Raw genomic sequence first — 27,894 nt, 5'->3', positions numbered from 1 at the left:
GTATTGCTCCGACCAAGAAATCGTTGAAATTTCAACTATTTGTTTTAAAATTTCAACGATTTCAATTCGCTGAATACGACCCAATATTTGATCAATTATTGATTAAGTTAAAATTGGCTCAATGTTGATTATACCAATATTGAGTCAATGTAGATCCACATAGAAAATCAATTATTGACCAATCAAAATAATAGTCAATTATTGCTCATTTTATAATCAATCTGATTAATAGACAATAATGGATCAATAGTGGATCAATCCATGATCAATATGGATTGAGTAAAAATGGGTTCAATATTGAAAGTAAATATTGATTAATCATTAATGGAAAATAAATTACTCAAATGATTGATAAAAATTTGAAGAACAATATTTGGTCAATAGATGAGTTTGAGTTAAAATTGACCCAGTATTGATATTATCAATATTGAGTAGGTCCACATAGAAGATCAATTATTGAACATTCAGAATTGACCTAAAATTGACTAATTTTTGATCAATAATTGTTGAATTGATTGACTGACACAACAAGAATTGATCAATCTGATGGACTCTATTATAATTTAACATTTTTCGGCTCAATCATTTTGTTTTCAAGAAAATGAAGAAACCCTCAAAGAGATTTTTCCTTCAAATGCTGATCCATGTCAGAGAATTTTTTTTAAAATAAAAAGAACCAAAATTGATTGAATTAAAAGAATTATTATTTCAATTAACCGTGATGAATTTACAAAAAGAATTAAACTATAATTAATCAGAATTGTAGAATATTTCCATGATGGCATTCTTAATGAGAATCGGAAGAACGCCATGAAGTTCGAGATTTTCAAGATCATTTTGCATCTTTTGCGATTTATACTTCATCACGAGATCCTTTATGATTTGCTTGGCATCCTTATTGGCGTAAACCATGAAAATTGCCGCCATGTGGACTTGATCGATATGCTCACAAATATTGGCTAAATTCACCAAATTAATCTTTGATGTTACCGGACAGATTTGCAGGAGCGTCAGAGCACGACAGAGATTCTCATTGTCTTCAGCTGTCCTCATACGTGTGGCAGCCTCAAAGGGGGCCTTTATGAGAAATTCCCATGCCCTTGTGAGCCCACTAATGGTGAGAAGTTCGGGTTTCGCCGAGAGGAAATTAACAATGGACAGCAGTTCCTTTTGCATGCCAAAATGCACCATTTGCTGGAGGATTTTATCCCAAATCTTCGGCTCATTAATTCCATGCTCCAGGCAAATGAGTGCCATGGAATTCACAGCAATGGGACTATTGCTATTCTTCTGCCAAATTCTCTTCAGCAATTCTATTTTATCGTACTGACTGTACTTGGCTACGGGCACATTAATACCCAACTTCTTGAGATCACTCGACACCTTCACTGGAACGTAGTTCTTATCAAGGGTATTCTTGCACTGTGGTGCATCATCATCCAGCAAGCGATTAATCCATTCGTAAATCTTGAGCTCACATTCGGAATTTTGCGGATTCTGATTGGAGATTGTGGTGAGAAAGTGAAGAGCATCATCAATTGGCCAACTCGATAGGATGTAGTGAGCTCTCTTTATGCATTCCTCGAGATCTGTGTCATCATTCATTTGCTTCTCATCCGTTAGCAGTGTCTCATCCAGCACAATCGTATCATCGGGATTCAGTGCATTGGAATCCAGTGAAATCGACAACCATTTGGTGAGGAAACCCTTCTGAACAGCACGTAAGTCCAATTTATTCAACTCAGCAACTTCCTCGACAATCTGCGTAACATTCGGTGGCTGTGGCTTCATGATGCATTCGTGCATGTACAGGGAATAAATCAATTTATTGGGATTCTCCACCAATTTCAGCAAATTCTCCTCATTTAGTTTGTGCACATGAAGGAGATGCTGAATCTTCAATCTTATATACTTCTGTTTCACCTTCAAAACGTGATTGACGGACTTATCGCAATTTACTAGCTCCTCCTCATTCTCCAGAGCATACCTGTTGGGAGATTTTTTTTAATTAATTTAAAGTTAAATGTACTGGTAAGCTGACCAAGCTTACGGGAGCTGTGTTTCTTTCAGTGTACCAATTTTGTGAGAGCAAACTAGAACGCGAATTAATTTAAATACGCGCTAAGTCGGGAAAAGTTGAAAAGTCATACCCTAAGAAATCTTTAGAAGGCCATATCTCGAGAACGGATCCATAGATTTTCGAGTTTGAGCTATCGTTGGAAAGGTCTTAACCTCAACTATAATATATTAAAATATGAAGTAAATCGATAGTGGCATTTTCGAAATATTCGAGTTCGAAATTTTCGAAAATTTTGATTTTGATTTTAGCGCCTCTTGCGGTCATTTTTCGAAGTTGCAATGTTCTAGACATTTGTAGGGTTTCACGAAACCTTTCATTTGCGCTTGAGTTGATCAAGATCGAACTTGTAGAACCCGAGATATGACATGTCAAAGTTGAAGCTCAATATTTTCGAAATGGCGACATAAATTTTTTTAATATTTTTTTTATAAAAAGATGTTATAGTAGGCTATAATATATCAAAATATGAAGCAAATCGATAATGGCGTTTTCGAGATATTCATCAAAAACTCAACGAAAATTTTGTTTTTGATTTTTGGCCCCCTAGCGGTCACTTTTGAAACTTCGCATGTTCTAGAGAGTTGTAGGGTTTGTTGAGAGCTTTCATTTGACCCCGGGTTGATCAAAATCGGTCAAGCCGTTTTCGAGTTATGGTCGATTTTCGATGAAAAATTGTGGCGGCCATATTGACTAAACGACTTGACCGATTTTCGAAAATGAGGTATCGTTGGAAAGGTATTGATGGCCCCTACAACATATCTAAATTTCAGATTTTTAGCTATTACAGGGGCTGAGATATAGCGAAAACAAAATTTTGAGGTTATTCAAAATGGCGGACGGGGGGGTGGGGGGTAAAATTTGACGTCATAATCGGACGTCTTCCAGTCGACTTTTAAACTTTGCCGTTTACCGCAAGTCTCTATCTATTACCGTTCTCTTGCAATATAGCGATAGGTTTTGGCGAAAATTTTTTGGCGCATACGTTTTTTGGAATGTGGGGACCCTAATTCGTGCTCATCCCAAGTTTGAGCCCGATCTGACGACTTTCGATTTTGCTCGGTACACAAAAGCTGTGTCTGAAAGAAACACAGCTAAAACCGTTAAAAAAAAAGATCTTACTTGTAGCATTCGTACGCTGCTTCAACTTGATCCACCCCCTCAATCGTGTAGTTCATAACGTAGTAGAGAAGAGCAAAAATTTTCCATTTACTAACCATGAACTTGGTGAGTTTTAACGTTGATTTAAGCAAGGAGTTATCAGTGGGCTTCAACTGCCACACACCACATTCATCCTTCTCCGTTTGCGCCTTGTACTCCTGCAGGGAATTCTTAACAGCCGTCATGCAGAATTTCTCCATAATTTTCACCAATTCCTCCTCACTGTTGATGCTGTAGAAGTACATTGTGTGGATCTTAATGAGCGTAAACCAATCCTCACAATTATCCACGTACACCTCCTCCCCAAGAGTCTCATGCAAATCATTCTTAATGATTACTTGGAAGGAGAAGCGATATTTTGCAATATTCGGCAGTATCCCTCCATTTGCCTGCATCTCTATTTCATCCTGTGTCGGTCGTGCGCGTCGTCGTACCGTCATTTTGTGAATTAGAAACTCCAAAATGTGCTTCCAGGCACTCATATTCGTCGGCAGTGTACCGAATTCCGTTAGAATCTCAATAATTGCCAAATACATTTCGTAGAAATAAAAATCCATTGAGGATATGAAGGTAATTAGCTTTGTCGTTAGAAGCTTCTCATTGACAATTTCATTCACATACGGTCGACACTGCTGCAAAATATCCTCCACTGTATTCTCAACAATTACATTCTCCTTCCCAAAAGCATCAGTGGTGACGCTGAATTTCAATTCTTGCTGCTTCAGCACAAGAATTAGCTGAAATATCAGCAATTCCTGGTAATCTCCCTTCCATGAGAAATCACTGAAGAGCTTTTGCAGCGTTCCCACATCAATTGGCACCGTACACGACTTACTGACCAAATCCCCCAGAGAAAGATTCTCCAGATTCACATCCAATTCAAAATCTGGATTCTTCTTGCGAATCTCCATGATAAATTGATATTTGATTCGACTAAAAAGATTTTTTTCCTTAAAAATTATTTCTTTTAATTAAAACTAATTTAAAGTTCTTACTTTTCTCTCTCCTGTTGTGCCTTCTTGGCTTCTCCACGGAGATTGTAGTAATTTTCCGTCAGTGAGTAGTAATTCACCTTGAAGATATCAGTCTTTCCCGCAATGTTCAGGTGCTGAATTAACTTTATGGGTGTGTCGCATGAAACCAACTGACCCAAGGATTCTAAAAAAAATATTTTTTCTCTTTAGAATTACGAAGATTATGCAAAATTAAATGAATATAATAAAATTCGAAATATTTCGTAAAAAGGATATTTGTGGTATTTGAGGAATTTTTGTGTTACTTTAAGAATATTCGTAGTATTCGGTGAATATTTGAGGTATTTGAAGAATATTTATAGTATTTGTAAGATATTTCCGGTGTTAGGAGAATATTAATGATATTTTAAAAACATTTGTGGTATTTGCAAAATATTTATGGTATTTAGAGAATATTTGTAGTAATTTGAGAATATTTTAAGAGTTTGAAGAATACTTGTGGTATTTGAAGAATATTGAAAAGTATTTGTGGTATTTGTTAAATATTTAAAATATTCTTAGTTATCGGCGAATATTTATAATAAGAATATTTTTGGTACTTGGAAAATATTTTTGTTGTTTGCAGAATATTTGTTATGTTTGGAGAATATTTAAGGTATTTGGAAAATATTTGTGGTACTTGAAGTGTACTTGTGATATTTTTTAAATAGATTCGTGGTGTTTAAAGAATATTCGTAGTATTCGGCGGATATTTTTGGTACTTCAAGAATATTCCTGGTATTTGTAGAAAATTGTTAGTAGACAGAGAATATTTGTAGTTTGATTTGAAAAATATTTTAGGTATTTGGATAATATTTGTGGTACTTGAAGAATGTTTGCAGTACTAAAATATATGGAGTATATATTTAGTTTTTGAAGAATATTAATGATAATAATGATTTTTTCGGAAAATCATTATTGTTGCCACACGTCAGGAAAACACTTCTGTTTCAATATTAATGATTCTTGTAGAATATTTGAAGAATTTGAAGAATAATTGTTGCTATCCGGAGAATATTTATGATATTTGGAGAATATTTGTGCTACTTGAAGAGTATTTCTGTTATTTGTAGAATATTTGGAATATTCGTGGTATTTAGAGAAAATCTGGAGTATTTGGTGAATATTTGCGATACTTGAAAAATATTTGCAGTATTTAAAGAATAATACCTACTTAGAAAATATTTATTGGTATTTGGATAATATTTATTAGAATTTGGAGAATATTTATTCGAAGAATATTCGTTTAGTCATTTCCCAAAAAAATAAGTTAAATAATAAAATTTCTTACCAATGGCATTGAATTCTCTCTCCGAAAGTGATGACTTCATCATTTTCTGTTGAAAGATCAGCAGAGAATTTTTAGGAAGAATCTCAATTCCACATTTTTGCTGCATGATGATTATTCGACTGCAAATCGTGTACAGGACGTAGTATAGTTTCAATTCGAACAGCTTATGGATGTGAGAAGACAGATCAGACTTCAGCTTTGCCATCTTATCCGTGCTGAAATAAGGCAAATTATTCTTCTTCAATCTTTATTATTTTAAACTTCTTAAGAATTAAGTACAAACCTGAAGGAATCTCCATTTTCCAGGGAATTCTCTTCGTGTGAAACGGAAAATTCCTTAAGACGTTGCCCAAAAGCAGCTCCTTCGGGATGTTCCGCTAGGATTTGCATAACAGTTGAAAGGCATTTAATGGTGCATTGAAATTCAATCTTCATCTCCTTAATTCCCTTCTTTGTGGGTGTTGCAACGCAATCAAAGACCGACATTGATACTCTACTCTTCTCTGCCTTCTTACTCTTGGCTTTTGCATGGCCCTGGATGAAGTCTTCGACAATTTCTCTGCCCAATTTCTCCTCCATCCCTTCGTAGTGAGCATCGAGGGCAGATTCCGGGTAGAGTTCATTGATTATCCTCACCCATTCTATCATTTCCTTCGCCTCAACGTAGTGAATCTTCGTGAGTTGGAGCACACGCACGAGGAATTTGTAGATGATGGCAAATGCGAGGGGATCCTCAATGATGGCATCGTCAGTGTCGAAAATTTGCATTTGCTGCGTCAGCAGGAGTGTGCAGAACTGGAGGATTTTGTCGCAATCGTAACTCTTAAAATCCTCCATTGAGAGGATGTTGTAGCCAATGGCACATGTGAGCTGGAGATTGCAGCATTTCTGGCAAATTCTCATCATCCCCGTGAGGAAATCCATCTTGAGGGCTTCTGTGAGGATTTTAACATCATCCCAAAGCCGACGAATAATGTTCCCATCGTAATTTCTCAGATTATTCACAATTACGTCCATTGTTTTGGCAAAAATTTCTTCCTTTGGCACTCGATTGAAATTAATTGAGCCAAATTGGCCGGCGAAACGATTTTTAAGCGTCTGGATACGATTAATTTGCTGGACACGATCACTCATCGATCCATTTGATTTATGATCGAGAATATTGAGCATTTCAATGAGATTCTTCTCGTACTTCTCCTCCACATCACCAACTTCGAGGATATTAATGAGGGTCCCCATGAGGTAGTCAATTGTCTCAAAGCGATCATTTTCCAGCTCCCCGAGAATGTGGATGGCCATTTCGAAGTTTCCATGGCGCGAGAAGTCGTGAATGCAACAAAAGTACGCAATACGTTGAATTTTTGGCACAGCCTTTATGAGACTCTTGATATCTGTCCACAAATCCTGCGTTTTCTCCTTGAGAATCCTACAGATGAGTCTGAGGAAGTCATCTGGACTGTTCTGTGGCCAATGATACTTCAATTTGATGATCTTCACGATCTGCTGCTCGTAGATTGAGCGAATTTCCTGCGCAATTGGATGATTGAGGGCACTGTACTTGATGAGGGGCATTAGAACTGGTGACCATGGCACGGGGGCTTCTTGCAGAATATTCTGTGCCCCAATTAGACGCTCCTCCTCATTCGGTATGAGCTCAAGGATAATCACAGCACGTTCCTGCCAACAACTGAAGGACTTTTTGTGCACCACGAGGAGATTTATGTACTTCACGAGGCACTCAATGGGGGATTTGTTGTCCTCAATGAATTTCGGGTAGAGGAAATCATTAATGAAGCCCTGAATGTAGTCCGTTTGGACGTTCAGCAGAAGCTTGGACGTTGTCTCTTCCAAGGAATTTGTAAGGTATTCACCCAGTCCAATGGTCAGATTGAAGTCATTCCGGAGAATTTGCAAATCCTCAAGGGCAAACTTGATGCTGAGCAGCTTTCGGATACTCCTATCGTACTGCCGACGCCTGTCAACGATGACAAAATGGAGATTTGTGAAAATCTCAAGGATCCCATTGCAAATCTCCAAGGAATTCGCCCTCCAGGCGTGGGAGCTCTCAAAGAAGCGAATCTTCATGATACTCCAATCCACGATTATTGGCATAAATTCCGGATGAATCTGCAGGAGTGTTGGGGTGAAGTGATGCAACCACTGGATCACAGACAAGGGTTCCGTGGTGTTTGTGATGGAATTCAGGATCTTTGTGAGATTTGCCGCATCCAAATTCGGAACAAGGTGAGACGAATGCCGGGACCAGATCAAGCAGGCATTGGGAATATTTGATGAGAGATAACCTAGACAGATCTTCAGGAGATTCTGACTGTTCAGGAAGTTCCTCCACTCGAGGATACACTCGGCAGAATCAATCAAATTCAGTGTTTCAATGCGACGCAAATGTTCAGCAATTTTACTCATCACCTCACGCTCAGCTTCATTCTCCGTGGATAATTTTCCCATGAGGTACTCCAGGTATTCCGCCGTTAGCTCCCTGTTGGGAATTCCAATGTCCCACATCGCGAGGACTTTTCCAACATTGTTTATTTTATCAAGGAGCTGGAGAAAGTCCCTAAATTCAACCCGCAACACTTCGGTATTCCTGCATTGGGCCATTTTCGTGATGTGTCGCTTCAGGCGATGCTCATGGATGGGCTCAAGGCTCAAATTGAATTGTACGGCAAACTCTTCAGCCTCCTCCAAACGCCCACGGCTTATCATCTTCATTAGCTGATGCTGTGGCAGCGTCTCTGAGATAATCTTCATCTCAATCTCCTGTGGCACCGTGCTCTCTCCATCCCCTATGAGGTAGTACATCCCCATTGGGGATTTCGGTTGATCCACCAACCAAATGTGCTTACTCATGTCCAGATCATAGAGTGATGCCATTGAGGGGAAATCGACAATTTTGAGAAATTTCTCCCCTATTGAAGTGGGTTTGGTGAGAATCATCAACTCTATCTTCTCATCTGTACTCTCCATGAGGACCATATCGTCAATTCTGCAATCAGCCTCAGTGCTCATGTTGTACACCATTCCCGTGTAGGGACAAATCTCCACGATGCTCCCATTGTGACACAACCCAAGGAGATAATTCCTAATAAGATGCAGCTTCTTAATCCCTCCATGCTGCTCCTCTTGCAGACTAATTGGGAGGAAGTCCCCGTTGGAGTAGACATAGATGCGCGTGGTGTCACAGCATACAGCCATTGGGGCATCATCGCAGGGAATCATGATAAACGAGATGACTTCATTGTAGAATTTCCGCGAGGAAATCCGCGAGATTTGAGCACTGGACGTGATGCTCTCATCAAAAACCAACGTTTCATTATTCTCAATCAAACTCATGGATTTATCCTCATCCACCGTGCCCACCTTGTACAATCTGCCATTCCTGCACATAATATAGAGATCTGGACCATCTGCAGAAATCCCCACAAATGACTTTTCCTCCCCAATGTCTTCCTCCTCAATTTTCCTGTAAAAAAAATCCCCGAAATCCCCATTTATTTGAATTCCTTCTTCCTGGAAAAACAAATATCCTTACAAATTGAAGAGTGGACGACCAGTTATGCAAAAGCCATTAATAGTCCCATTGGCGAGGCAGCAAACCACCAGCTTCCCCGAGTCAGAGATGAAGACGCAATCAATCTGTGTTTCCGGAAAACTGAGAAATTTGCATTCCCCCACATTTTCATTCTCAAGCAGAACAAGAATCTGATCAACAGCCACGTAAATCTTGCCATTCTGAACAGCTGCATGGACTTTTGGGGAAGTTGTTACCTGTATAGGAAGGAAGACGTTCAAGAGCGAGGCTGAAGGATGTGTTGAAAATGTTCTATATCCTCATTAAAATCTCTAAAATATTATCTTTAAAAAAGTATCATAGTTCTTTCAGAAGCTGAGATATTGAAGAAAGAGTGTTTAAATTATATTTTAAAGATGGCGGCTGTTTTGATACGATTTTATTGATTAAAAACGATATTTTGCATTCAATTTAAAATTTTTCTTAGAACCTTAATCTAGATTTATTACTCTTCTAAATGGATGATCTTCAGGGAAAATTAATTAAACGAATTTTCCATTAACTTTATGGCCCCTGCATAGGGGGGCGCCACAACGGGGCTCTGATCAACTCCCCCAGTAACCTTAACCCTCGTCCTCACTCTAAACTACAGAGCATTTTACACCAGGGGGTAGACAAAGTCCTTTTTGACCCGAACACAGCAAATAATGGCGGACGGTTTGCAAAGAAATTAAAGGAAGAAAATGACGTCACTTTATTTCCAAAAAGTGCATCAAAATTTTTAAAATCAGTTTTAGTGCATTAATCTTCGTGAGACACCCCTCAAAAGCTATCAATCGATAGAATATTAAATTATCTATCCAGTGGTGGTGGATTTTTTCAGATTGAAGCATTTTCCTGGGTGTCTCAGCGAGTGAGCAGTGAATTCCTATGGAAATAGAGTCTTTGTCTACCCCCTGTTTTACACGCACAGCCATCCCCGCACAAGGATGAGCTTCAACTGACTCTAATCTCATCATTCCTCTCTACTACTCTCCTATAATTAGTCTCTCAGTGCTCTCCTACATTCTCTTAAGGATTCTAGTATTGTCTCTCGCGTATTTGAGAGTTTGTAACCTTGGAGCAGAAGACCGTCGCCAAGGAGTGGGCGGCCGTTACAGTTACCGCCAATCTAAGGGTACTCACTCTATGAGCAGGTTAATATTCGCTGGATAGTGAGTCGTGCGCTACACTTTGTAATTTTAGTCATTTATTTAAATCATTAGAGCCTGAGGAAGACAATAAAACTTTGTCGAAATGTCACTGAAATGACATTTTCTTCCTTTCAATTTTATTAGTCGTACCGGTTGTACAGGACGTTAAAAAAACTTTAAAAGATCTTCTTCAGCATAAAATATTTAATTTTTAAGCTCTTTTTATGAGCTAAAATTATTAAAATTATTAAATTGCAATTTTATAGCAATAATAAAAAAATAGTCTTTGTTTTTTTTGCTCACCTCAGTAGTCGATGCAATTTGAAACAAACCAATTGAGCACAACGTATTATTGATGGTTACTTCATCATTGGAAGTCACTCTGAAGTCATTCCACATCTTTTTGAACAATTTATTCCCGGAAAACTCAAAGAAAATTGTGAAAATCACGAGAAAAACCTCGAGCGAACAAACTGCCGCCTCAATCAAAACAAAACACTCAATTCAAAAGCTTGCCAGAGTGAGATGCACGATGTAATTTTGTATGGGTGCGAGTGAGAAGGAAATTATGGTGGGTTAATCCAGAGGGCGGTACGTGTCAGCACACAATTGCGGCAAACTTCACCTCGCAGAAGTGTCCCAAAAATCACGTCCCAAATTGACGTAATTCGGCAATGAAAAAAATCGAGCACCGTTCCTGGAGTGTTTGAGATTTTTTTGTGATTTTCTGGCTTAAATTTCCGTGAAATTGTTCCCAAAACACTGGCACTTCCTGTAGGCGGGTGCAAAGAACTAGTCGAAGATGGTGGACAAATTTATAAGCATGTGGAAAGTGCGAGAACTCGCAGATAAAGTGTAAGTTTTGTCCATCGGAATGTTTTCTCTTGTTTTGACCTTTTTCCCCCGCATTTCCCCCCGAAACACCCATTGTGGCTTCCACGTGGCATCCCCTGGGGGCCAGGTGGGTGGTGAATGTGCCCAAAAGGTGCCCCCATGACGGCCAAGACGGGGGAAGTGAAAGAAATTCCAGCGCATTTTGGTGGGTTGGCAGTTTACTGTCAAAGAAAAAAAAATCTCCACCAAGGTTGGCAGCACGACTGGTCGGGGCGCTTTCCTTGCTTGAGAAATTTGCGAATTTAGCCCACTAAATGACCCTGTTTCGCTGCCTTTTCACCTTCAGCTGTGCTTGAAGAGTTGGATGAAATGTTGATTTTTTTTTCAAAATGTTTTCCAGGACAAATGTCGTGATGAACTACACGGAAATTGAGGGGAAAGTGCGTGAGGCAACAAATGATGAGCCATGGGGTCCAACGGGACCCCTCATGCAGGAACTGGCTCATGCCACATTCACCTACGAACACTTTCCGGAGGTGATGTCAATGCTGTGGAAGCGTATGTTGCAGGACAATAAACAAAATTGGCGGAGAACGTACAAGGTAAATCTCTTATTCCTCTCTCTCTCTCTCTCGCTAAAAATAACTCCCAAAAAAAGTTCCACAAAAAAGATTTATTCCCCTTTGATTCATCTTCGCAAAAAACTTAAGATTTCTCTCTTTTTATCTGAAAGAAATCTTCCCATTTTGGGTCAGAGAGACAAAAATCCCATTGTAATCCTCGTTTTTTTGCCCACAAATCCTCTCTGCCACGGTGGTGCGTGTTGCCCGTAAAAATTCTGCTTCCAAAGTTCATTGATTGTGTGCTGAAACGACCAATTTTCGCGGAAAATCGCACATTTAACAATTTTTATGCCCACTCTGGCTACTTTACCTACCTGAGAGGGAGAGAATTAATAAATGGGGTCGCCTTGAACCCATCTTCAACGCAGTGAAATATTCATGCAAATTGAGTTATTTGTGAGCGCATCGTGCAATTTTCGCATTAAATATTGCTAATTAAAGTTGCTATGATGAAGAATAATCGGTGAATTCTGACATTTTCCGTGGGAAAAGATGCGGGAAAGACAAGCTTTTCACGGTGACCTATTAATTTTGCGGCTTTAAGAAAATCAACAGTTCAAAGCACTAAATTAGGGACACTTTCGATTATTTATTATTAAGAGTCGATTCTGTCAAAAATCTTTTCTTACAATTTAAAATTTAAAAGATTTTGACAGTTAGTCTGTTCCGTAAAAAAGAAGAATTTATTGATCCAGAAAACAGGTTAAAAGATTTTTAAAGAGCCCTGAAATGGTAATTTTTCGTTTAAAACACGATAAGAGGATAAAAAAAACTGTTAAAATCTTATATTTCTCAAAAAATATCAAAAAATTTTAATTTGCAAATTAAAATCCACTAGATCTTTATTTTCTGTCTGTTTAAAAGCTCTTTAAAAATACTTACAAAATGAGCTGTGATGAAGGATTTTCTGTTTAGAATGAATTTTCTAGGCCTCTCCAGCTGCTCCAATATTCCATCATATTGATGAATCTTTAAGGAAAAGTTCCTTTGAAATTATTGCCTCTTCTTTAGCTTTTATTACTCAATAAACTTAATTTTTTTTTAAATGCCAAGAATTTCTGAAAAATTTATTTTTTTTAAGATAAGAAACTTACAAGACACACACAGGGTTTAAAGATATTATCAAGAACTAAAAGAAAAATTCCAAGACTTTTCTAGCTAAAAATTGATATTTAAATATTTTCAGTATTAACAAGGGAAAGATACTTTTTATCTAGTACAGATGGGCTTAAAGGTTTCAAGGCAATTCCTCAAAAATATAAGAAAAACTTGTACAATGGGGTGATTCTGTTACAATTCTTTTCTTTTCTTCCTTTACGATTCGTCAGTTAGAAGATTTTTGATATTTTGGGAAATATCTTATAGGACTTTGACATTTTATTTCTTTCTTTAAATGGCTTTCTGAAAGAAGATAACTTTTCCAAGGTTCTGTTTTCTGGAACAACTAATTCTTTGTTTTTTTTAAATGGCAAAAGAATTATTTAAAAATTCCATCTGTCAAAATCTGTTGTTAGAAAAGAAAAGATTTTTATCAGAATCTACCTCATTATTAAGAATCGAAGCTTTACTAGAAATGTATTAAAATAATATTTAATTGACACTAAAAAATTCTATATTCGATGAATAATTAGCGCTAAATTATATTTATTTTAACACATTTCTTGTTTAATTCCTGTTCTAATATTTGATACAAGTTGATCTAATATTTTTAAGAGATTATCCTAAAAGGCTAAACTATATCCATTCTAGACAAAATGTAACGAAAGAAAGTCTTAAGAAGATTTTATTAAAGCTTCTGAAAAGACTTTTTAAACCTGCTATGCCTAATTATGAACACAAAACTGATATATAATTTCTTAAAAATAATAAATAATTTAATTAAGAAAAAAAAAATCAAAAACTTTCTCCCTCTAATCAGTTTCATGGGCTAAAGATTAAATTTCCCATACTGTCCCAAGTCTTCTCTTCTTGTCTGTAACCTCTTGTGTGTGCTGAAGGAGCGCAGTGTCTTTTATAGTTCTGTGAAAAGTGGCACTTTTGATGAAAGAGAAAAAGAAAGAAGAAAGAGGAAATTCCACCCTTTTTCGTTGTGCGAATTCCTCCACCCACAAAGCATACAAAATGTTGTACATAAGATTGAAAGCGGACTGGACATAAAAGTGTGCGAAAAGTCTTGTCGGGTCGAGCGGGTGAGAGATAAGATAAAATGGGAAGTGTATGTTTACCCAAACAAGACGAGAACTCTGTGTATGCTCTTGTTTATCCATATAGAAGAGAATGTTTTTCCATCCTATTCAATGCATTCAATGGGATTTTTCTTGTCACCCCTTCTGTCCCATTAGAGTCTCCTGCTGCTCAACTATCTCGTACGAAATGGATCGGAGCGCGTGGTAACGTCCGCCCGGGAGCACATCTATGATTTACGATCACTGGAGAATTACTCATTTATGGATGAGAATGGCAAGGATCAGGGAATAAATGTGCGGCACAAGGTTCGTGAGCTCATTGATTTCATCCAGGATGACGACAAAGTGCGCGATGAGCGGAAGAAGGCAAAGAAGAACAAGGATAAGTACATTGGGATGAGCTCCGATGCAATGGGTGGACGCTTCGGCGGTGGCTACAGTGATCGCTACAATGATTCGCGATACGATGATAGAAATTGGTGTAAGTTTGTTTTTTCTTTTCTTTTTTTTTGTCCCTCTTTTAACTCTTAAGTATTATTATTTGTTTGTTAATTGATACGGTAAATACAACCTTATTTGTCGTGACTGAAATAGACTCAATTCTTGCAATTTGTCTCGCTTATCTCTCTCAACCACCAAATGATTTGCACCGCCTGAATGTCGCGTGTATTAATCCCTCTTGCTCTATGAGAATAAATCGCCTTTTGGGTGATTTTCATCAGTCATGCCTTATAGGGTTTGTGTGTTGTGCAATAAATTTTTTTTTTCGATAACTTTGGTACAAAAAAAATTACAAAAGCAAAAAAAAAAAAAGTTGAATGTCACGCTTCAATTGCCCTTCGATTGCAATTTAATTAAAAATTACTTTTCATGAGTATTTCTTTTTTTTCCCCATTAGCAAGTAAATGCACTAAAGAGTTTTTTTGCTGTAGTTTCTTTTTATTTTTCTCTTGAGTAAGAGATTGAATTAATGATTTTTTTTGCTGTGATTTGTGCAAAAAAAAAACGTTAAATGTGGAGAAAACTATGCGTATATATGAGCGAAATTTAATTAAAATGTATAGATTGTATTTTTCTTTTAAATTTAGAGACGTTCGGGGCAATGTTGGTCAAATGGAATGGGGCAAAATAATTCATTCATAGCTAGCGAAATGATACGAAGTTAAACGGAAAGGATGCGAAAATTAACGAAGGGATGACGAAAGAACACGAACATTTAAAATATAACCAACTTCAAGTTGTAAAATCTAGTTTCCTTTTTTGAATCAATTTGATCGGCTATTTCTGAGTCTTTTAGCCCCTTTTGTAAGGATAAAATCTCCCTTTTTAAATAATTTTATGGGCTTTTTATTTTTTCTTGATTTTTAAACATTTTTTCTTGAACTTTGCCTGATCAGTTTCATTATTAAATGCAGCGGAACACAAGAAACCAGATAATATTTCATAGAACATAAACTATACGGAACTAAAGTTTTGCTGAACACGATAAACTTGCAAAGATATCTTTAAAAAAATGTGAAATTAGTTCTTTGAAACGTAAAAGAAATCAGTAAATTATTTATACGGAACACAAGAAACCGTTAAAAAAATCCGCAGAGCGTAAAAAATTCGAAATTTGTTTCTCAAAACATTTAAATTCCGAAGCAAGTTCTGCGAAACATGAGAAACTAGAAAAATATATTCCGCAAAACGTAAAAAAACGCTTAAAATAGTTTTGCGGAACATGAGAAACGAAATGTTTCTGTCTTTTTTTGTGGTTACTTATCTGTTTGAGAAGATATTGGTAGAAACATTTAATATACGTTTTTTTATTCTATTTTTATTTCTTTTGCCGTTTTTTAAGAACTAAAAATTCATTTTTTTAGTCAAACTTATTATAATTTAACAAATTAATAAAAATTCAAATAGATTTGATTCATTCAGCCCCAGTCTTCCCTATGAAAAAAAATTACAAACAATAAAAGATTTTAGAGCATTTTGCAAACTTTTCTACCAACTCACAGAAAAAAAAGTAAAGTTTCGCAAATATTTAAGGAATGAAAGTTCTGCAAAAGTCTCATAAATTAAGTCCGCTTTAAAGTATTTTAATTTGCATTTTTGTGGTTTGAACTGAGAAAGAATATTGGAAGGCAACGTGAAGAAACAAAGAAAGAAACCATCATTTGTATGAATATTATTCACATTTGGTGGCTTTTGTGAATATGCATGGGAATAGATAAGAAACTTATGTAATAAATTATTCGTTTTCGTGTGCTATTTATTCAGCTTTTTATGGATTTTTTTTCTATTCAACTTTTGGGAATTTATAATATTTATTTTTTTGCTATTTTCTTTATTGTTTAACAGACTCAGAAGGCACAAGGCGAGACAGTGGGAATAACTATGAAGATGATTATCCCTATGATGGTGAGAAGGAGGATTCTGATCATGAAACAGGACACAACTCAGCAAAGTAATTAATTAATTAATTAATTAATTTTCTTCTTGAAAAATGATTGATGATAAATGTTGTTTTTCTTCTGCAGACGGTACTACGACAAAGAACGCAGCAGCCCGTCACGCACGACCCCAACTCTGTCGGCATCGAGTTCCATTAGTATTGAAGTGAAGAAGCAATCAAATCCCGTTTCTGTGAAATCACCCACAAAGCAACAACAACCAGCGGCAAAGCCAAGCAAAAAGATTGATATGGGTGCGGCGGCGAATTTTGGCAAGAACCCCGAATTGGGAATTAATTCACCCACACACAAGTCCACACACGACGAGGATCTCTTCTCGCCGAACAACAACACCGTTGCAGCTGCTGCGAAGAATAATGATTTGCTGGAGGATCTCTTTAGGACGTGTCCTGTGGCACAGAGTAAAGGTGGAAGTGGGGGTGATAGTTTAACTGGGGCTGAGGATGATTTTAATCCTCGTGGGGAGGACAATCAGGAATTTGGGGATTTTGCAAGTGCATTTGGGAGTGAAAGTGCACAACCTCCATCGGCGGCGGCGGCGGCAAAGAAGGAAGATGAATTTGCGGACTTTTCAGCAGCATTCCTCGGAGCTGGACCTCCGCCGGGTGCTGCAGCGCCAACCAATGCAAATAATCTCCTTCTCACAACAACTCCGCTGACTTCCAACAATTTTGTCCCATCGCCCACAATGAATATGTTTGGTAGTGCAATGCCAGCACCAGCAGCTGCACCACCATCTCAGGACCTCCTGTCTGATTTTAGTGGACTTCAATTGAATACATCACCACTTAATGGTAAGTCCAAGCTATTTCTTTTTTTGTTTTTCTTATGGATTTATTTAATGTATTTTGGGGGGCATTTAGAGCTTGATATTTTTTCTTTTAACCTTTTGTATGCCGTGACAAACATACTCATGTGCATTCACAAGGGGTACGTGACGGACTCAATAGATATTTTTTTCTTTCGAAAATTAAATGAATTTGTTAGAAAACAATGAGATTTAAGTGACTTTTTGACTTTTTTGATTTGTCTGTTTTTTAGACAAAAATTAATTTTTAATGATATTTTCAAAGATTTTTTTTTTGAGGTTAAAATTTTCGATAAATTTTCTGTTAACACTTGGAGGATCGAGGTTTCTAACCTCAAAAGTTTGACCTTCTTTTTCTCTTAAAAGAAAATGTTTTTCCAAGTTTTCTTTCGACGATCTTGAAGTAATGTAACTCTTCCCTACAAACAGATGTAGAAATTATCACGAAATGTTAAATAGATTTTATTCTGTGACGAATTAAAAAAAAAATGTCGAATTGGCCACTTTGGCCAGTAAATTCCTCCAAGGGTTAGATAGATTTTTAATATTTTTTTCAAAGATTTTTTTTGAGGTTAGGATTTTCGATAAATTTTCTGTTACGCAGAAAGAAGTTTTTCACAAATATTCATGTTTTAGCAACACAAAGCTCTAGTTTTTACTTTTTAGGCATTTGAAATTGTTCTGTAAAATGCAAATTATGAGTGTTTTTACAGGAAAAATTAGAAAATTCATAAAAATGAGAACAAAAAATGAATAAATTTGACCGTTACGTCAATTTTTGAATTCCCAATTTTTATATTTTTGTTAATAACTTTTTTTGGTGGACGGATTGATGAGAAATATTTACAGAATTTTATGAGATTGGTTCTATAGGTTCTAGCTTTGGGGTCGGTCACATACCCCTTATGGCAGTGCAAAGGTTAAGAGAAATTGAAAGAGAATGGATTTTATTCATTTTATTAGACAGTATTGTTCTCAAGCTACAATAAACCTTTTTTGAGGAATTTTTCTTTATCGAAATTTATGTTTTATGTTATATCGGGATTAATTCTTTTTAATTGATTAAAATTGAATTAATTTACTAATTTCTAAATAAGTTTGAGGATGAGGCAATTTGTTCATTGAAAAAAAAATGCCCTCAATTTAATGAAAAGAATGTGTGGAAATGCGTGAATTTTTCTTCCCAGAAATTAAAGGGAAAACAACCCAATTTAATCAATTAATTCATCAATTTTTTTTAAGAATAAAAATTGTCAAAGAAATATTTTTACATAATTTACAATATTTTTTTTTGGGAATAAGTTTCAAAGAAAGTGCTTAAAAGTATAATGTGTGGAAAACTAAAAAAGAAGATGATTCCGACATGGGAAAATATATTTTCCCTTCCAGCTCCTGATGTTGGTGGAAAATCAAATGGAGGAAGGGCAGAATGGCGGAAGGAATTTGAGGAGAATATGCGGAAATTGATACAAAAACTGGAGACTTTGGAGAGGGTGTCGTGTGAGAGGGAAGAAGTGGAGATAACAACGTTGCTGAGGAGGATTTTGGATGAAATTCCATGTGGGGGAAATATTCAGGATTTATGGGAGGAAGAAGATGGGATTTATTGGAGGATTTTTGCTCAGGATGATTATTCAAATTTACTCGAGGGGCTCTTTAGGGTTTTTCAAAGAAACTTCAATGAGACCATCAAGGGGGCTTTCTTGCTGCACCTCAATGCAAATTTCGTCATGGAAATGCTGGAAGTTTTGCTGAAAGGAGAAACATTGAGAATTAATTCGAATTCTGTGGGAAATATTTTGGGCAGTATGATGGAAGATGAGGAGATTCTCTGGATTGCTTTTGTTGATCAGAGTCGCAAAGTTGATGGAACAGAAGAAAATTTTGAGGAAAATATTTTGCAAAAACAAGAGAGACAAACATCAAAGGAGAGATTTATTCAATTACTCATAAGTATCCCAGAGAGATTGGCAAATTGCCTACAAGGAAGTGTCCCAGATATTCTCACGCGACACATTTGGAGTCAAAAGTTGATTGTTCGTGTCCTTTTGGCACTGTATTCAGTGGGAAAAATCAATTTAAACGAACAAAGGGAGGTATTTTCAACACAATTCCTCGCCGCAATCTTCAGTCGTATTGTCATTGATTACAATTTTGATAGAACTTCACCTGCATTGGTGGCAAGTGTGGGAGTTTTGGAAGCAATTGCCAGAGAAAGTTCCTCCCTGAAGGAGACAGTTGTTGATTTTCTCGGGAATCTCACGAGAAATGCTACAGAAATTTATGCTGTGATCATTTTTTCTAACAGTGGGAATGCAAAGGAAATTCTTGGCAATGGAATTCTCAACATTGAAGCTTGGAAATTTGCTCTCTTGACCAAAATTCCCCTCACAACGATCACAAAATCCTCAAAAATTGCAGAGAATCTCATAAATTTCCTCGGGGAGATTTCTGATGGGAAAACTAAGCGCTTTTTGCAGGATTTATTGGTGAAAATTTGCAATAGTTGGGCAAATAAGGCAACAATGGAACATTCTTCCCTCGATCAGCATGTCTATCTTACGAAATTTCTCATTTTATCCGTGCTGAGGTTGAAGAGGATGCAAGGATATAGATTGAAGGAGGATCAGAAGTTTCTCAATGGGATTAAGAAGAAGCTCAATGTCGGAATTCCTAATCATTTGCATGCAATGGATGGAAATTTGAGAGTTATAGGAATGATCACAGCTGAAATGACGATCAATGAGATTGAGGAGGTTGATGAGGAGGCCAAATTGAATTTTGAAGTTGAGAAAATGGAGAAGATTGATAAGAAATTGGTTGAAGAACTTCGACAATTAAGAGATCTTTCCTCATCAGATCGATCTTCAATTGATCGCGCATCTGATCTTGCTGAAATGATTCAAAAGATTGAAAATTGTGGAGGAGAAATTGTGAAAAAAGAGCAAAATCACCCAAAACAATCTCCGAAGATTGAAGAAGCAAAAATTATTCCCAAAGCAGGAAGTTTAAAAGAAATTCCAGATGAAGATGATCTCGATTCAGACGATGATCTCATTCCCTACGATATGAGCAATGATGTTCCTGAGACGGAGGCCTATGCTCCAAAATATCTCCTTGATCTCCAAGAAGCTCTCAATGATGCAGAGAATGCTGATCGCTTCGAACAGAGTCTCGCTGTATGCAGTGATCTCATCTACAGCCAACTTCCGGACAATGAAGTCCAATTGGGGTTAAATCTCCTTCAAATACTAATAAATCTCGATGAGAAGACCTATTGTGAGAATTTTGAGAGGAATCGCTTTTCCGGATGCATTGCTATTTTCTGTGTTATCCCCAAGGAGGCAGCTGAGCACATCTGTCGTGAATTTTATGCTAAACAAACAAATTATTCCGTAAGCAGAAGGATTCTTATGTTGGAAATTCTCGGAGAGGCTGCAAAGGAACTTTCGAAAGTTCAAAAATCTCCAGAGAAGAAGGAATCTGCCAAAGAACAGCCCAAGAGTGAGAAAATCGTAAAGAAGTTTACAATCTCAGAACCGGATGCTCTGAAGGAGGCAAAGAAAGTAATTGAGGAGAGAATTCTCACAAAAACCCGCAGATTTGCGAGGAAAACTCAAACTACAGTGGGGGCAGCTAATCGTTTTGCCCCCGTTGCGGGTTCCTTCTTCTGGCCACTCTTGCATGGATTTGGACGCAATCAGCTGGCAATGGAGGCAGGAGGGAAGTTGAAGCAAGAGACGGATGCCGTCCTGCTTGAGGCATTCATTAAAACTCTCTCAGTTTTGATGATTTCCTCGCAGAATTGTCCCGGAAATGCAAAATTTGCAGCAGAACTATTCGCCTTGGGGGCTGTTTTGCGCTTCCACAGCGACGGGGCTGTACGTCTGGCGGTTTTGCAGATGATTGGCTCGATTTTCATGACATTGCCACAGGATGTGCTGAAAAGGGACTTTCAGGATTATTTGTTGGAGCTCATTGGATGGCTGACAGAGCGTGTGGGGAATAATATTGCAAAGAAGGATCCAAATGAGGAGTGTAGGGCCCTGGGGAGGCATATCCTTGTCTTTTGTACGAATTTATTGAAAGAGATCCAGTGAATGTCCTTTAGGGTTTACGAAAGTGTCTGATTAATTGATTTTTGCGCTGTTTTATTTGTAATTTTCTAAAATATGAAAAATGTAAAATTTTGTTAAGAATAAAATGCAGATTTTTCGTGTATTCGGAGTTTATTTTATTTTTCAATGATTTCTTAGGGGAGAATGGGGTGTTCGGGGTGAATTATTCGCTCCCTTGAAAGAAGGAAAAAATCACAAAATATTGATTTTCCTTCCTTGCAGATAATGTCCTTCTTCCGAGTTCCAATGCAATCCTCCAGCCCCAGAATCCCAATGCGGCCAATGCAAATGACACAGCCATCACAGCGGCGGCCACACGAGCGGGTAGTCAGGTGGGCTCCACGTGGACCAATACGGGAAGTATAAATTTGGATTTGGACAATTTGCTTGTGTCCAAAAGGGGCAAAGGCGAAGCGGCCCCATCGATGAATCAGCTCAAGAGTCAGAGTCCCGTGAAGACGATGCCGCAATCACCAAGTGGGGCACCCATTATGGGCGGTGGGGGCAGCTTGCTCAGTCCCACACAGAAGATTCCCACAGCCAACATTCCAGCCTTCGGAGCCTTTGGGGCGACAACACAACCCAAGTCCGCGGCCTTTGCATCACCCAATCAATTTAACGCCTTTCAATGATACAGAGTTAAGTAATGCAATCTTTCTCTATTTTTCTTATTATACTTTTCACACCACCCCTTCTTACCCCACACTCCCCTTTAATTTTCTTTCTTTTGTGGTTTTCATGGTGATTGGGTTTAATTTTTTTTCTATTAGACTTTATGCAATTTATTAGTTTATTTCGCAAATTTATTATTACAAAAAAATTGTTACATTTTGTACATTAATCCCTCTCCCCCGCCCCCCTTCGTGTCAAGGATAAAAGACAGAACTTTTTGTTGGTTGAAACACAAAATTTTCAACGCAGTATTTTCTTCATTAAAAAAAATATTTTGTGTTTCATTACCTTTGTTGAGCAATACAAACTCTGAGAGAATAAAAAAAAGAAAAATTTGTTAAAAAAGAATTAAAATAAATTGATTTTTTGGTTGGAAAGTATTTTTTATTATTTCAAATTTCTCATAAATGGGGTAGATTCTCATAAAAATCTTTTCTTTTCTTTTCTAACAACTGAAAAGTGTAAGATTCTGACAGATTGGTGTTCTTAAATCGTTCTATTGTCGTTTTAGAAAAGAAAAACAAAGAAGTTGTTGTTTAGGAAAATAGAAAGATATGTGAAGGAATTTGGAAAAGTAATTAATTTTCCTTAAAAAAAATTAAAGATAGAAATAAAATGTTAAAGTCTTATAAGATTTTTCCCAGAATACCAACAATCTTATAACCGACGAATTGTAAAAAAAGGGAAAATAAAAAGAAAAGATTTACATATATCAGAATTTACCCCAAATCGAATTATTTGGCTTTTATTTTTAATCTCTCAGTGCTTATTGAAATAAATTCCATTAATACCCTCCATGATATAAATAATTTTCTTATAAATAATACCGCTTAAAAGAATATTCTGTTGTTAATGTTTTATATTAAAAATAAGAGATAAATTCTCTCGCTGTAATAATTTTATTTTAGTTAAAAAAAATTATATAAAAAAAGAATGCAATTTTCTATATAGAGAAAGATTTATTACCTTACAATTTATTATAAATATATTTGTATTAATTTAGAGGGATTAATTGGGTTTAAAGAAAAAAAAAACTGAGAAAAAACTTATTGGTTTGTGAATCACCCCCCTTCCCTTCCAAAAGAAACAAAATATTTAAAAAAAAAATCCTTTTCTTCGAGAAAATAATTAAGGATAAAAATTCTCTGGCGATGTGAAAGAATTAATGAAAAAAATAATATCACGTGTACCAATAAAAAAAAAACGCTTCCTCTTATCAAAAGTGAGAAAGATTAAAAAAAAAAGTGAAAAGAAAATGAAGAAGAAATTGTGAAAAAAATAATAAAAATGTAAAACGTACTAGTTAATACATTGGTATTATAGAAATCAACGTGGAATACCAACTAAAACAAAAAAAAAGTGAAAATCAATTAATCTATTTATTCGTGTGGGATGTGACTGAATCGTGCGTTTAACACCCCCCTTAAGAAAATTTGTTAATTATCTAATTTCCATTTTGTCGTAGTCTTTGTCAAATATTAACCCCCCAAAAAAACCTTTAAAAATAAATATTTTAATGATGTTTTAACAAAAAAAAACAAAGAGATCCCACTCTAGAATAGATAGTTCAAAATATTTGAAAAATTTATTAATTCTTTTTAATTAAATTGAACAAGAAAAAAAATAATAGAGGGGTGTTCTTTTTTGTATATCAAAGAGTTGAAAATAATGTAATGATGAAGAGAAAAAATAATCAGGCATTTATCATTTCCACTTAGCAATATATATTAAAAATAGAAAGAGAAGAAAAAAAAATTTTTGAAGTTGTAAAAATACAAATTTTCAATCAGAAAATATTGTAAATATTATTAGAAAAAAAAACAAGAGAAAACAAACCCTATTGTACTAAATACATAGTATACAAACATTCAAAGGACCTCAATCCCACAGCATGGTGGATTCTTTGAGTTTAAGTAAGAAAGGTAAACAAAGAGCAAAGTTTTAGGGATTTTTTAACACTTAGAGGATTTATGTGGACACCGTGTCCATTTCGAGTTTTTAAATCGTCATAGATTAAAATGTATTGAACCTATCGTGATAAATACCACGTCTATGTGTATGGAATTTCAATTACTTTAAGTTAGGCTAAAGAAAATCCGGAAAATATTTTGCTTTTTAAAAGATAATTAAGTTCAAAGTCGAAAATATACGCGGAGGATGAAAATGGTCACCGTGACCAACGGTTTTTTTTCGAAAAAAATCGACGCGCCCGAAGATTATGAACCATACTCCTGTGTTAAAAGATAGGAATATGGTTCATAATCTTCGGGCAGTCGAAATATTCTTTTGCACAATTGTCAAAGTGTTGTTTACTTTTTTTTACATAAAAACTCCGGAAAATTCAATACTTAAAATAAGCAAATACAATGATTAATCTAAAAAAAAACCCTTCAGGTAGCCTCCATAAATTGTTTTCTTTTGAGATTGATAAGTGGTTTCAGCGCACCCATAAAAACCAATATTTCAGATTGTCTATCGATTTCAATCTTCCATTATAATATTTTTTTATCCAAAATTTGCGCGAAGCGCAATAAATCCCCCCATTAATTGAATAAAATATGCACGCATAGTTATTTTGCAAATGCAATCTTCCATATTTCCTTGAAATATTTGAAAAAAAAACCGTTGGTCATTCTGTCCAATTTCATCCTCCGCGTAAGTGAAAATTGCCCGGTCCTCCGAGTGTTAAAGGCTTTTTAATGAGAATTTTAATGAATAAAATATTTTACTCTGATTTTTGAGCTACAATAAAATAATTTAGCCCCTGATGAAGGTCCTAGATTAGAAGATTTGGTGGAGTTTATTACGTTTCACATTGTTTAATTGAGGTTAAAGAATTAAGGACTTTTGCATTTTACTCACAGACTAAAACACAAAAGAAATGATTTTTTTATGAAAAATAATTCGAATCATTATTGAGACAATCCAATAGCTTTTGACAATTTATTTGTGATAAAATTTGACATTTTATTCCAAACGGTTGACGTTTCTTTTGTAAAGTTTAAGGTTATTTTTCTTACGTTTAATAAAAAAAATTTTTCAATATTTTATGTAATTTTTAGCTTGAAAATAATTCCTTTTACTTAAGTTTTAATGAAAAACCCGAACTGCCTTAACTTTTAGGGTAGTTAATAGACATCGAAATATCCTCCCTTGCAAAACTTTTGTAAAAAATCTAAAAATCACAGCTAAAAGATATAATTTATTAACATATTTACAAACATAAACAGAAACTTAGAACTTTTAAAGCCAATCTTAAGTAATAAAAAGAACCTGAAAGAATTCAATTGCTTTTCTTGGACAATCTTGCTTAAATTAAAATAATATTTTATCCGATAATTTAAAGGCCTGATGAAGATAATAAATCATTCGCGAAACGTCAACAAAACAGTAAAAGTTTATTGAGAGCAAAAATAAGATAAATTCTGCTTAAATTTTTTACTTAATATTTTTACTTGATCTTACTTAATAATTATTTCCTGACTGTCTGATAATTTATCAATTAAATTAATGCCAATAAAACCCCGCTCTTCTCTATATTAATTTTGCTCTTTGTTGGCATTTCTTAGCAAAATAATGAAAGAAAAATAAAATTTTTCCCACCATGCTGTCTTTTGAGGGAATTTCTTCGAGCTCATCAAACGACGATAAATCAATAAAAAAATATAAATTAAATTAAAAAAAAGAGAAAAACGAGAAATAGCAGGGAAAAAAAATCAAGACACAATAATAAAGTGAATTTGTTGTGTAAATTTGCTGTTGTCGGAGTTTTTGTGCCTTAAAAAATGCATGGGAAAGCAGACAAAATCTTTCCTCTAAAGAGAAAAATTCCCAGGAGATAAAAAAGGTTTAGGTGTAGCGAAATTTCAACTTCTTGTCATGTTTTTTGTGGAAAAAATCGAAGTGGAATGATCAATAAAAAAGCACAAGATGTATAAAGGAATAAAATTTGAATTTTATTTTCTTCTCTTACATAAAAATTCTTCAAATCCTCGCAAAAGGATCCTTTGCGGATTTTTAAGGATTTTCAGGATCTATTCTTCTTCCTCCTTGTTCTTCTTCTTCTTCTTCTTCTTCTTAGGCGGCTCAGCGCCAGCTTCCTCCTCAGCTGGTAGCGTGCTGTCGCCATTCTCACTCTTCATGGAAACGTCTCCGTTCTCGTCGGCGGAGCGCTTCTTCTTTTTCTTCTTCTTCTTCTCGGTTTTTTGCATCTCTTCGGATAGGGCGATGGCTTCCTGCATGACTTCGGTGTTCTTGCGAGGAGCTTCACCGGATTCGTAGAATTTCAAACGATCCTCAACCTGTTGCCGCAGGGCTTCACCGAAGACGGTAGATGGGGCTTCGGTGAAGCAATCAATGCGTGAGGCAATGGAGCACTTATTGGCCAGGAAACGTGAGATGCGTCCCTTGTTCTTCAGCCCAGCACGTCCAATGAAGCTCGAGTGGTAGAGCAGCCCATATTTAGGGGTATTGGTGCGTGTCTTGAGAGCACGGAAGAGGGCTTTCTCAGCGCCGAGAATCTGTACCGTCGACGCGGGATATTTGGCCAGATTCGTGAGACTTCCAGCCTTGGAGATGAGCCTAGCGCCCACTTGATCGCCAATCAGGGACTGCAAATTAGGGGCCACATTGCCCATCTTTGAGTGCAGATATTCAGCCAGCTGCTTCCGGTAGTCTGACAGCCTCACCACACGTCCAGCAAACATCTGGATATTCATTAAATCCACAACAGAAATATCCATTCCCATGGACATCTTGGCGGCATCAACAATCGCTTGAGCCTTCTCTGAGTCCATCAAGATCTCCTCAAGTTCCGGAACTGAGGCATCCGTCAGACTCTTTCTATCCTTGATGTGTTGCGCCACTTTAGCGTACATATGATTGTCTGGGACAATTTTAACAAGCTCCGGGAAGTGATAGGAGTACCATTCCCTAATCCTCATGGAGAATGTATTGATATCCTTGTCCAGGAGATCCAACAGAGCGATCGATTGGATGATCATATTGTCCGATCGGTGAACGTTGAATTTCACCTTTGCCCTGGAGTAGCTGTGCCCCAGACCAAGCTGTGCTACACCTGCACTCTTTGCCGTAAGTCCCTTCACCATGCTGGCAAAATGCATGCGAATGCCCCGAATGATCTCCGGAATGGCTCCCAGATGGTTGCACTGAATCCCCAGGGCTTCAGCAATGGCAGCTCCCAATTTGCTGTCTGCCACACCCAGTGTGATCTTCTTCTTCTTCGCCGGGAGTGTGGTGTCGAGGAAAACAGCCAAATCCTGCGGGAGGATACCCTCGGAAATGGCATTGGCGCTCTCAAGGGCAGCCACGGCGGTTTTGAAGGGTGAGAAGCCCACAAGCTTGACGATTGAGTTGAAGCGAGTCAGATCCATCACGGATGCCTCCACCTGTGGCAAGAGCATCGATACTTCCTCGAATTCACTCACAGAAAAGAGCCCGAAGCCCGCTGCGTGCTCAAACAGCACGAAAAGCTTCGCCTGTGGAATGAGGTTATGTTTAATACAAACTTTTCAGGCTTTTTCCTTTAATTTACGTGAAAATTTGAATTAATTACTTTAGGAAAATCATCTCAGAGATTCTAAGAGTTAATTAGAGTATTATTTAAAGTTATTTCTTAATTAATTTAGAAGAAAAAGCAGAAAAAGCATAAAATTCTCGGCTATGCTTTCAATACCCGGAAGGAATGAAAATTTAGCGAATTTCTCGGCAAATCATAAGAATATCATTAAAACTTCTTTACACAATTAGTTAGGGAACTTTTATAGAACAAATACTCACCATTTTAAGCTTTTATTAACGCAAATTCACTCAATATTTGCTATTTTGATAAACAACACGTGTGGAAGTTTTATTTTATGTTTCTTCTTCTTCTTGAGTTTTTCCGGGGCCGAACTCGCTTGTCATTTAGC

The 27,894-nt window shown here is 36.5% G+C and overlaps 3 protein-coding genes across 3 annotated transcripts; 1 reads left to right on the top strand and 2 right to left on the bottom strand.

The window, feature by feature from the left end:
- Nucleotides 1-682: 682 nt before the first annotated feature.
- Nucleotides 683-10,764, bottom strand: LOC129786244 (kinetochore-associated protein 1). The gene is made up of 7 exons (XM_055821123.1): nucleotides 10,568-10,764; nucleotides 9,093-9,328; nucleotides 5,826-9,023; nucleotides 5,543-5,757; nucleotides 4,234-4,396; nucleotides 3,200-4,171; nucleotides 683-1,987 (listed from the first exon to the last, which is right to left on the bottom strand). The coding sequence occupies exons 1-7, from the start codon at nucleotides 10,661-10,663 to the stop codon at nucleotides 751-753; spliced, it is 6,117 nt and encodes a 2,038-aa protein (XP_055677098.1). The 5' UTR covers nucleotides 10,664-10,764; the 3' UTR covers nucleotides 683-750.
- Nucleotides 10,765-10,887: 123 nt separating this feature from the next.
- On the top strand, nucleotides 10,888-21,395 carry LOC129786246 (uncharacterized). The gene is made up of 6 exons (XM_055821127.1): nucleotides 10,888-11,119; nucleotides 11,499-11,700; nucleotides 14,064-14,388; nucleotides 16,254-16,359; nucleotides 16,433-17,160; nucleotides 18,564-21,395. The coding sequence occupies exons 1-6, from the start codon at nucleotides 11,067-11,069 to the stop codon at nucleotides 21,272-21,274; spliced, it is 4,125 nt and encodes a 1,374-aa protein (XP_055677102.1). The 5' UTR covers nucleotides 10,888-11,066; the 3' UTR covers nucleotides 21,275-21,395.
- Nucleotides 21,396-25,897: 4,502 nt separating this feature from the next.
- LOC129786259 (nucleolar protein 56) lies at nucleotides 25,898-27,887 on the bottom strand. The gene is made up of 2 exons (XM_055821150.1): nucleotides 27,764-27,887; nucleotides 25,898-27,462 (listed from the first exon to the last, which is right to left on the bottom strand). The coding sequence occupies exons 1-2, from the start codon at nucleotides 27,764-27,766 to the stop codon at nucleotides 25,999-26,001; spliced, it is 1,467 nt and encodes a 488-aa protein (XP_055677125.1). The 5' UTR covers nucleotides 27,767-27,887; the 3' UTR covers nucleotides 25,898-25,998.
- Between the last annotated feature and the right edge of the window lie 7 nt (nucleotides 27,888-27,894).

The sequence above is a fragment of the Lutzomyia longipalpis genome, chromosome 1, assembly GCF_024334085.1.
Source record: "Lutzomyia longipalpis isolate SR_M1_2022 chromosome 1, ASM2433408v1".
In the NCBI taxonomy this organism is placed as follows: domain Eukaryota; kingdom Metazoa; phylum Arthropoda; class Insecta; order Diptera; family Psychodidae; genus Lutzomyia; species Lutzomyia longipalpis.
This window is presented reverse-complemented; position numbering and strand designations above follow the sequence as displayed.